The sequence below is a fragment of the Zingiber officinale genome, chromosome 6B (genome assembly GCF_018446385.1).
Source record: "Zingiber officinale cultivar Zhangliang chromosome 6B, Zo_v1.1, whole genome shotgun sequence".
Lineage (NCBI taxonomy): Eukaryota > Viridiplantae > Streptophyta > Magnoliopsida > Zingiberales > Zingiberaceae > Zingiber > Zingiber officinale.
Window position 1 is genome coordinate 119448443 of NC_055996.1, and position 12192 is coordinate 119460634.

General features: G+C 36.3%; 1 protein-coding gene across 1 annotated transcript in view; it reads left to right on the forward strand.

Annotated features, from left to right (window-relative positions):
• Positions 1-318: 318 nt before the first annotated feature.
• Positions 319-12192, forward strand: part of LOC121989267 (pyruvate kinase 1, cytosolic-like) — a 29704-nt gene continuing 17830 nt past the window's right edge. Inside the window, exons 1-9 of the mRNA XM_042543192.1 lie at positions 319-718; positions 835-931; positions 1038-1135; positions 1799-1954; positions 2472-2549; positions 7032-7163; positions 7902-7982; positions 8153-8224; positions 8306-8395. Coding sequence (XP_042399126.1) covers positions 650-718; positions 835-931; positions 1038-1135; positions 1799-1954; positions 2472-2549; positions 7032-7163; positions 7902-7982; positions 8153-8224; positions 8306-8395 — 873 coding nt within the window. The 5' untranslated portion in view covers positions 319-649. The remainder of the gene's footprint in view (positions 719-834; positions 932-1037; positions 1136-1798; positions 1955-2471; positions 2550-7031; positions 7164-7901; positions 7983-8152; positions 8225-8305; positions 8396-12192) is intronic.

The window sequence follows — 12192 nt, forward strand, 5'->3', positions numbered from 1 at the left end:
GAGCAACGTTAATTTGACCAAGAATCAAATAAATCACTAAAGAAATAATACATTGAAAGAAAATATCACCTCATTAGAGACTATGTGACAAATGAACATATAATAATACTTAACTATATTGACTCTAAGATAAACTTTGATGATGTATTTATCAAACCCTTTCCTGAAGCAATTTAGTATTCTAAGACGGAAACTTGATATGTGCTTTGTGGATTAGGATATACTAAAATTACATGATGATATAAATTAGATCTATACCTCAAAAAGAGGCGCGTGCGTGGGACCCAGCCATTCCCATTTCCCACCGTTTCCTCGCCTTCGCCCACCGATCTCCCTTCCGTTGTCGTTGGTTTCGTTGAACAGGCCAAGCCCGCAGGAATTGATCCTTGCAAGAAGCTCGGTCCACCTCGAGTATGGTTTAGTCGGACCGTTGGCGGAACAAAACTACGACCGTTGGCGGAACAAAACTAAAGGCGTCAAATGCCGGAGAAGGATCTATGGAACGGAAACAGCGTGCCTCGTTGCCACGATCGAGCGAAGGCATAAAAAGAGGGCATCGCCCTCTCTTTCCTCGTCTTCGCCTATCTCTGATCTCCTTTACTTCCTCCTCCGGTATCACAGATTAGCACAACAGATTAGCAAAGAAAGGATGCCTTCCACGCACCTTCTCCTGGAAGAGCCCATCAGGATGGCCTCCATCCTCGAGCCCTCCAAGCCGGTAAGTCGGCGTTGATTTTCAAGCTGCCATTGCTGGTGTCGACGGCTATAGAGGTTACTAGTATTCGTGATTTTCCTGCTGATCAGAATGTGAAATGTGGTTTTTTGTCCGCGCAGACTTTCTTCCCTGCCATGACCAAGATCGTCGGGACACTTGGCTCCAAATCGCGGTCGGTGGAGGTGATCTCCGCCTGCCTCAAGGCTGGAATGTCGGGTAAGATCCGTCTTAGCATCCCAGTTTCGGTTGTTGTTTGATGTTATGTTCGGCGAGAACATGTAAGGTTTAATTTCCCGAGTCTGATGAGGTCTTCTTTTTGCAGTGGCTTGTTTTGACTTCTCACAGGGGGACACCGACTATCACCAGGAAACGCTGGACAATCTCAAGGTCGCTATTAGAAGCACCAAAAAGTTGTGCGCTGTAAGTCTCCCTTCTTTGACATTGTAACTTTTCTTTTCTTAATCGACTAACGGTGATTTTGCTACTTGCACAATTAATTGGACTTCACTTGGCTGTCAGTTTTCATCCTTTTCTATCTTCGTTTCTACCGTTTCTCTTTCTTCTGGATTAAATAAAGCATCATTTTTCTGGCCTTCAAAACTTACTGCGGCCTCGTAGCAACTTATGCCTCCGTCAACCCCGGAGGTGGAATTACATTGGAGTACGCTAGGTCGTAGGTCTTTCCATGGTTTTTCAAAAGCTATGAGGAGAAGTACATTAGCGCCCTATCACAATTTCAAAGGAATCTATATGCCCAAGCTTGTCTTGTTTCAATTTGGACCAATTTCAGTTTGAAAATTTAAACTCTATTGGTTTGCTTAGTTTGAAAATTCCCAAATAAATGCATAAATCAAACCATCCTCATCCCTTAATCACTGCCGCTCACTTCTTGACTGACAACAAACGTTTAAAAAAAAATTGATTCTGTCACTGCCATTACCTGTCTGCATGAGAAATATAAGTTTTTGTTTTCTCTGTCAACAAGTCTATATGAAGAATTCACATCCAATTGACTATTTTTTTCCCCCTATAATACACCTGTTTGTAACGTGGTGTAAAGAACAAGGTATTTCTTAAATGCAGGTCATGTTGGATACGGTGGGCCCAGAATTGCAGGTTGTAAATAAAAGTGAGAAAGCCATTTCACTTGAAGTTGATGGTTGTGTTGTTTTGACACCAGATCAGGAGAAGGAAGCCTCACCTCAGCTTCTGCCAGTTAACTTCAGTGGGTTACCAAAGGCAGGAATTTTCTTATTCATGCAGTGTTCACATTTCTTGAAATGCTGCTCCCATCTAACTTTGCGTTGTGTGCACATACTTGTCTAACATGCAGACCTGCAAGTTTATAGAATTCGACAAAAATTAAATTCTTTGTATTTTGTACACCTTTACCTAGAACCTGCTATAATGATTCTGGATCTCATATTCTTGATTATGACAGAGATTGATTTAATCTTTGAGAAGTTAATAACAATTAGGACTTGTGGTATGAATAAAGGAATGAATATATTAGAATCTATATTAAAATTATTGACAAAAATATAAGATGTGTATCATCTTGCCTGGCTTCTTTGAGGTATATGAAGATCTAAGAATCTATATTAAAATATCAATGAAATTATAAGATGTGTATATATCTTGCTTGCTTCCTTGGTTTATACCATGCAGAAATCTGTCTCCGCCCTTTATATGTAGGGCACTTGCAGTTTGAACTCCATAATTGTGTCTTTAAGAAGTAAATTTATGGTTTTTGCAGGCTGTGAAACCAGGTGACACAATATTTATTGGTCAGTACTTGTTCACTGGAAGTGAAACAACTTCTCTTTGGTTGGAGGTATGACCTTTAAGAAGTATATGATCTAATTCTTTCATTTACAATGAGCCAAGACAACTCATTTTCTGAAGGAACCAAGGTTGTAACCTTGTGTGAGAATGGTGAGAGGTACACATGAGGAAATCATAGCATCCAAACATAGGACCAAAAATATCCCAAAATTTAATATAAAAATGTTGAAAATTATATTTGGCATTTATAATTATTATATGTATCAATCTCAATAATTAGTATTCTTTTTTAACTAACATTTCAAACTTTGGCTCATTATAATACCTTAAAATTTAATTGAAATGATCAGATAGTAAACATATAAGCAATGCAATCTAATTGTTAAGATGCAATATTGTTATGCACCAATTAGTAACTTCATGATGGCAAAATTGTAACGGATTCATCTAATTGGAAGTTTAAAAGACGTATTGTGTAACTGAAAGTACTCCATAAATGGTATAATATGAAAAACAAGATCTAATTTTTGCCATGAACCTAGGGGCTCACCCTTATCCAAGGAGGGAAAATATCCCTCTTGCTGTGACAATATCTCTCCCTGATAACATCCACACACTTCATCTATATGCAACACCATATAAAATCTATAAAGAATCAACCATAGAGTGAAATATGACAATGCCTATATCATGAACCATTACCATAATTTAAAACAACTCCAAGTTCAAGATAAAGACAACAACTCCAAGTTCAAGATAAAGACAACAATCCAAGGTTCAAAATTTTGAGTCATGTCGGAGTTTGGGTCTTTAATTAGAACAATACTCTTTTGGTATCGTGTCAACGTTTCGATGCATAGTGCCATTCATGGATTGAAGGTTGAAGGAGATACAACCTAGGAATGAGACACTGTTTGTGTCAAGTGGTATTGAGTTTTGGTAATTTACCGAAACAATACATTTTGATCGTTTCACCTAACATAGTATGAGATTTCGAACTATTTAGCAACCTACACATGAAAATAAAACATGAGATAAAATATCTCTCTTTGGCATCGATTAAAATCTTGAGCAATTTCTCTTGATACGAGCGAAACATCTTGTTTCGCCCATGGATTGGCATCGGCACAACGCCGGCACATCACGACAGACGTGTCACATGGTCTAGATGCGTCAGACGAGTCTGAAGAAATATTCGGACGCATCGCGCGAGCCCGAAGAAATATTTGGACGCATCGCGCGAGCCCGAAGAAATATTCGGATGCATCGCGCGAGCCCGGTGATGAGTCCAGCGACGAGGGGATGATTTTTAACTTAAGCTTTAATAAATAACTTAGATTAATAATTTTAATCAACTCCTAGCTATGATTGAGATAATTTAAATAGACTTAATAAAGCCTAATAAAATTATCCCATTAATTTAATATATATATATTTTAAAAAATTATTTTATTTTCATATTTTTTATTTTAAAATATTTAGATTAAATTTTTTATTTTTAGTTAATATATTTTATATTTAAAAAATACTAAAATTATATCGGCACGATATGGTACCGAAACTGTATCATTCCGGTTCTGAAATAGAAACCTTGGCACGACTCGAGATTTTAAACCATGCTCTTTGGATTAATACCAAAAGGAAAATTAAATATCTCAGTACAAAGTTTTTTTTGAAAAATCTTTGACAAAACCTAAGAATCAATGTGAATCAACTTCACCTCTAATCTGCTAAACTTGAAAATTTGTAGGTTAAAAACATGGGAGTAAGTACTTTGCCCTTATGTATGCATAGATGAAACAAGAAGGAAATTGGCCATCAAAATTATAGACACATTAAATCAACCTTTTGTAGCTTCATCATTTAGTCTTTAAATTGTACTCACGGGGGTGCCCAGTTGGCTAGAGGGTGACAGGTTTGTTATAATGGGGCAGGGATCAATTCCCGACAGGCACATACTCTCGGGAAAAAATTTCTCTCATCCTCTAGCAACTTGGCAGTGGCCATAAGCTGACATTTACCTCTCTTCACATAATCTGGGGATGAGCTATGAGGGGCCCTTGGGGTGAGTGTAATCACCTTTTGCTATAATCATTTAGTCTTTAAATTGCCCCACGAGCATAGCCGAATTGGTGCTTGGGTGGTAGATTGCCACATGAGAGCAAGGATCGAATCTCTAGAGGAATAATCCCTTGGGGAATAAAATCCCTCCTACCTAAAGAGGTCGCTTAGTCACCGTGGTGTACTCCCTTCATCTCGCTGTGGGGTCGACGGTGAGGGCGCTTGGGGTGAGTGAGTCACCTTTGTGACATCATTTAGTCTTTAAGCACTCATCATTTTTGCCTATATCATTCTTCCATCAGACGCACTAAAAGTATCAACCTTATTAATTTGGATTAAAAGCCTCAACCTTAAGGCTAGTTGCCCCAACCCATTTTGTTTGTTCAAAATCAAAATGAACAACATTGCTATATAATCATAACTTTCATGCCATGACATTCATTCAATACATATGAAGATACCCATAGTATTTTTTTTAACAATCACTTATCAATTATGAAAATTTAGCCCTCAAAGATAATCTAATTTAGTAACATGATAACAATCAAGATCTCGATAATAATGGAACTCACTAAGAATGAAATGAATTTAGCAAGGAAGATATCATGGAAATATATACATTATTTCACTAATTTTACACATGTTAAATTGCTATATAAAACCTATATTTCGCTTCGTCAAGTGGTTACCTATGCCATGTAATTTTTCATTGTTTCTAATGCTTAAATCACAGGATAGTAATAATTTTAACATCAGATGATAAAAAGGGCAGCTAGATTAAATTTTCAATCAACCAAGATAACAACATCTCTATGCTTCTGTAAGTGCAAGAAATCAAGCAAGAGTGAATCCACCTTGATGATGATTCTAAAACCAATCAATAGCAATGAAAACACTCAGACTAGGGAAAAATTCCCCTTATACAGCAAAACTATATTATATAAGTCATTTACTCACCAAGATGTGATTTTTTTTTTTTAATGTAATTAAACATAATTTATGACAAGTAGAACTCACCAATTAATAACAAAGAAATGGATAAATTTTTCTCAAATCTTTGCTATTCCTAATGACTTTAGGAACATATATCAAGGTTTCCCTAATCACTTAATATGTAAAATGCATTATTATTTCATCTAGGGCTCGAAATCTCAAGCTATGCCAGTGTTTTGGTCTTTAAGTGGAATATCATGTCGATATTCCGATGTATGGTGCTGGCGGTTAGAGGTGGAAGAAGGAAAAATATGATAAAAAAATAAAAAAAATTATAGTTAAGGTCAATCTATGCTTCCATCTAAAATGCTACGATTTTGACATTATCTTCTATGAAGACAAATTAAAAAAATAACAATATTATCTTAATTTTAGCATGCCAAGGGGAGATGGGAGACATTGTGTCCATGCCGAGTAATATTGAGTTTCAGTAATTTATGGGAATGATATATTTCCTATGGTATTTCAAACCATGATTCCATCCTACATGATGTAAATGTATGATATCTACTAGAACAACTCATCTATTGCATGTTTTGGCCCTTAACATATGAGAACAACTCGCTGAAAAAACTTATAGCCAGCTGCCCATTAGTAGAGATGGCCTTAAATCATCAAATTCTTATGGGAAAGTATCTCAAAATCACCCCAAACCAAAAGCTAAATCAAGGCTACTCACTAGGAGTTGAAAGAACCCAAAACAGGAGCAAAATTTAGTTGTTTGGGCGCTGACAACATGAGAAAATGACTATCTGTGACTGCATTTTTTTGCTTCTGCAAATAATCTGCAGATATCACATCAGAGAGGAGATTCTAGGTCTGATAGAGAAGGAGATTTCCAAATCAGTGACAAGAATCTAGGTTTTGTGAGGGAGAACTTGGATGGAGGTGGGGTAATGCAGAACCTGTTCTAATTCCTCAAGAGGGGATCACACAGATCCTTCTCGCGTGCATGGGATGGGATGCACACCCCTTCCTCTCCTTATCCTATCTCACTTGATCCAACCCTACACTAATCCATAAACATAACCAAACCCCTATAGAATTGGACCTAAACCTCTTTAGTTCAACCTGGTTAAATCTAAAATTAACCAATTTAAGGCCAAAAGTTGCTTAAAAGAGCCCTAGCCACACAAGTAGGATACTTTACATAAATCAAATTCCATTCATTGCAAAAAAAAAAAAAATTTAAAATTAATAGGTAAAAATTTAGATTGTAATAGTCTTAATTAATGCAAGATTTTAATTTCTATGTAAATGTAAATTATATACCATTAAATTCTAAATTCCTACTCGAGATCTGCATCATCTAGAGAATAAGATCCTAAGGTTCAATTACAATTTGGACAACCATGAAAGGAAAAATGCTAATATTAAGTTGAACTTTAAATAATTTTCATCTTTGCAGTCCATTTACTTGCTTTCTTATATGATATTCCAACGCATTGATACCTGCTATCTGTATATGTCTGCTCAGGTTGCCGAGTTGAAAGGGGAGGATGTGGTCTGCAGAGTTAAAAATTCTGCTACTTTGGCTGGTTCACTATTTACCCTGCATATCTCCCAAATCCGAATTGATTTGCCAACACTTACTGAAAATGATAAACATGTAAGATGAGCATCGTCATGATCCCAATACTTTGATTGTATTAATTAGAATATTAATATGCCTCCAAGCTATGAGATTTAGCAATAAGGAATTGTTTCCATCAAAAGTGCAAGTGTATAATAATCAGTAGAGTAAAAAGGGTTTGCGGTTAGTGAATGAATTTGGAAAAGAAATGCATCATTACTCAAATGGATCTCTTTTATTATCATGATGTCTTCCCAGTCAGTTGAACTCGTCACACTAAGTGAAGGATCTTTCCTCTAGCCATTAACTCCCATAATTTTTTAATTCAATTTCTCAATTTTAATAGGGCAGGTTTTCACTCATCAAATAATGTACACACTTGCTGATTTTACTAAGTATTATTGCTTGGTAACTGATAATTTTTAATTTTTTTCTTTGCCATTTGCTGTACTGCATTGGTGCCCCACAAATGTTCTGTGTGTCCACATTGTTATCATTACCAAAGTATCTGATTAAGACTTGAACTAGGGTACAATGTTTCTACAATATTATTTTATTTGATCATAGCTTGAATATTGGTAGTTCCTTCCAAAAGGATATAAAGCTGTTCATTTTACTAGTTATTCAGAGACTTTCCACTTGATTTGTCTTCCAACATTTAAAGTACAAAACAATAAACTAATAATGCTAACTTGGACTTGTACTTCATCTTTTCTCATTTCAACCATTATGACACATCTTAGCTGTTACAGAGATTCTTGTCCAACATTCCAGGTGATATGTACATGGGGTGTTTGCAATAAGATTGATTTCCTTTCACTATCTTACACAAGGCACGCGGAAGATGTTCGGCAAGTAAGGGCTTTCATATTTACTTAACTGTGCCTCTTCTTGTATTTACTCATGAGTGTATTAAAGAATGAAATTTAACTTCTTATTGTTGCTTGCTTAACTTATCTTCTGGTCAACTTTCATTATTAAAAAAACTCCAGTGTCTGATCCTCTGATGTTGAGATTGACTGCAGGCTCGGCAATTCCTGTCCGAACTAAGTGATCTTGCCCAAACTCAAATATTTGCTAAAATTGAGAATATAGAGGTTAGTCATAATAATAAGAATTAATTGAGCATTGCCATTTAAACTCTTCAACTAATAATTGAATTGCTCATTTTGTTACAGGGCCTCACACACTTTGATGAGATTCTACAAGAAGCAGATGGCATCATTCTTTCACGTGGGAATCTTGGAATGGATCTTCCTCCTGAGAAGGTCAGGAGCTTTATATTATGTGACTAGTTGTTTTTGCTTTTGCCCTTTATTATCAACTTACTTGAGTTACTAGTTATGAGGTCGTTGTTATCCAGTTGTTATACTTGTAGTTGCCCATTTGTTCTTCAAGTGTTAATAAAAACTGATTTGTTGGATATTTTACACAAATTTGAATTGGATGTAATAAGTAACTTTCTGTTTAGTTTCTAACTTCAGTAAGGCCTTAAGTAGTGTATATAACCACATTAAACCCCTCCAAGTCTAAAGTATTATTTCTTTCCAAATTTTTAATATTTGGCCAAAATGGTTTAATTTTAATACCATATTGTCCCAATCATTGACACATTTTGGCACACTTTAGCAAGTGTCAAGATCATAATCTTATACATACTCCCTTTGACCTAAGTTATGTATCTTCAAATATAAGTCGATAAGAAGTAGAAAGTTAATTAAATTAAACTTTTCAAAATGTTACAAAATATGACAAACATGATTATACCACAATAGCACCAAAATAATAGTCGTGCATTGAATAAGAGTATTGGTTCTTGTAGCATCTTAGTAAGCTCTACCTATAATTTTTGAGGAACCAAATTAAGTAATGCTTTGAGGATATGGCATTAGAATTGATTTATCCACATATATAGAAAACTCTTGGTTAACAACTGATAGTTGATAGTTGGACTTCGACTATTAGAATTGGAAGGAACATAGGTATAGAAATGTGTTTGCCTTTTGATTTCTTTGAGTTTGGTTTACTCTGCTGGTGATTCTCCTTTTTTCCTTCTCTCTTTTTATACAAATACATCTTCAATGATAAATAGAAAATGTAATGGTGAGTCATGCGAAAATGAATCTTACTATCTTGGGCGGTATCACTTGAGATCTAATTGGTAGCAATAAAAGTGTGCAGCATAGTCAGCATAGTGATGTTTACCATGTTGGCACATTATCAATCAACTAACAATCAGAATAATAGATTTTGGCCCGCTTGATTGATACTTATTGGCACTTGCAACCATTCTTTTAATAGTATCTAGTAATATTCTTTTCTTGTCTATTTGGTTTTATAACTACAATATGATTCTTGAGTATGTTACTTCTCTATTTAGTTTCAATACTTCAATTATCTTCCTATTGATATGTGAGTTAGGGATTAATTTCCCATCTCTATAGTTAACTATATCATGTTTTTGGGCAACTCCAGATGGAACAGAGTGAGCTAATATCCTTTAAAGATGATTTGGTAACAATCACTATGACATTGCTTAGTTTCAATTCAACACAAGATAAATCCCATCCTTGACGCAAAATTCTAATTGTTTCTAACCATTTTTTTATAATGGTTGGTTCTTAGCTCTTACAGTTTTGGTTAACCAAGGTGTATCTCTTTGTTCCTTCCCCCTTTTATGTTTTATTAAGTTTGAGATTTTTGTTGTTAAATGATATGTTCAAACACCTAGTTTCTAACCTTTCTATTAGTCATGTGCAACATTAAGAGTAATTTGTTTATTTAGACATATTCTTTGACCTCGATACTACCACTTGGATCTGGAACCTACATGCTGATGCTTTCGATTTCGATAGTCATACCAGTGATTTGGAGGAGATCTCTCGAAAAGTATTTAGTGCTCATTTCGGTCAATTCTCCATTATCTTTCTTTGGTTGAGTGGGATGTACTTCCATGGCACCCGTTTTTCATATCATGGCTATTGTAAAGAAAGTGGATTCCCATGAAATATATTTACATGAAGAGAATGTCTTAAATACACATGCTAGAAGCATAGAAGATTCTAAAGAAAATCTAGTAGGTTAGGATCGATTAACTAGATAAGTTAAAGGGGGTTGAATATGATTGCATCTACAAATGCAAATTCTAAACTACTATTTTCTTATATATATTTTTTTTTGATGAAAGGTAAATATATAATGTCACCTAAAATAATGTGTAATGACTGTGAATAACTTTTCATGTTGATGTTTAGGGATTGATATACATGTATTTGTACTTTTTTATAAGTGCTCACAATATCAATCCTTTCCCCCTCAAACAGGCTGCAGTTCCTAGCTTGCTTTACTTGATGAACCATAGCAGACATGACTAGGTGCCGAGCTTTAGTCAAAACATGAGTCGCTCGGCACTGTTGTTCAAATACCTGAAGCATCCTCTTATACATGGACATCTCCTGGTGCATCCGGAGCCACCATCTAACTTTCCTCTAAAGAGTTTCAACCACAGGGGCATCTGAAGAAGATGTGCTCTTGTGTCTCCTGATCATTCCCACAAATGGTGCATGCCTTCTCCACTACTTAAGGTTGTCTCTCTAGTTGGGAGTCTCCCATATGCAAGCAACCAAACAACGAATGCATGGCTTGATTGGATATAGGGCTTTGATGCCATGATGGCCCATGCCTTCTTCAATCCTGGTTGCATGAAGAAATCATAAGCCTTGCTTACTCCTCTGACTTCCCCTACAAACCATCCTACTAATCTTTGTGCTGCCTCTGAGTGAGTATTAACCATTTTCGTATCAGCAGTAGCTTCTTGATCAATGGTGAATCCTTGCTCTTGATTTGATATATCCATATATTAGCTTGTGCCAAGTAGTTGTGATGTATGCATTGATCCAGAGTGAGTCCTGCTTGTCTTGAATATGCCAAAGAACCTTTGATAATAGTGTCTTGTTCCAAGCTTTGAGATTCCTTAGTCCTCCCTCTTCCATGGGTGTGCATATCTCAATCTAGGAGATGGGTGGATGCTTGTTGTCCACATGAAGCTACGACACACTACATGAATATCGTCTATGATCGTGTCGTAGTGGGAGGGCTGATAACCAGAAACATTCCACTCCTTGTAAAATTGATGGGATGAGTTGTAGCTTCCCTATGTAGGAGGTGCTATTCATTGGCCATGAGTTGATCCTGCAAATGAAAGAGTGCTAGTGGGCTATATTCAGAGTATGCAGTAGCTAATAAAATTCCCAAATATTTGAAAGGGAAGTCTCCCTCTTGAAAGCCTATCAAGTGTAGAAGATTGACCTTAGTTTGCTCATCAATCCCTGCTATGTATATCCTTGATTTCATATGGTTGGTGAGTAATCCAGCCATGCTTGCAAAGTTGTCCAGGCACGTGGTCAAGGTCCTCACTGATGGTAGGTCTCCTCGTGCAAGGAGTAGGAGATCGTCAGTATAAGTAAGATGAGTGAGTTGCTGGGATGCACATTTAGGAATGAGTATTAAAGTCCGGCCCTGAAGCAACCTGTTGCATCATTTTGGAGAATAATTCTAAGCATAAGCGAAATAGATATGGTGAGAGTGGATCTCCTTACCTTAGTCTTCTTGCTCTTTTAAAATAGCCATAGACTCCTCCATTGATGCTGACTGAGAATGATGTTGATGTAATGCACTCCACAATCCAGGATACAAATTGTATGGGAAAATCCAAGCCTTGTAGCACCTCCTGTATGCCCCAATGAACCGAGTCAAATGTCTTATCCAAATCAATTTTGAGGATACATCTGGGTGAGATCCTCTTGTGTATCTCCTGAGCAGCTCTGGGCCTAGATAGGTGTTTTCAACTATACATCTCCCTTTAACAAAAGCAGCTTGGGATGGATGTAATAATTCCCTTTCTATTTCAGCTATCCTACTTGCCAATATTTTGGAGATGACTTTATAAAAAACATTACAACAGGATATTGGCTTGGAGTTTCCCACTGTGGTAGCATGTGAAGTTTTGGGAATCAATGCTATAAGGGTGTGATTCCATTCCTTGAGGAGCTTGCCGGTCTGAAAA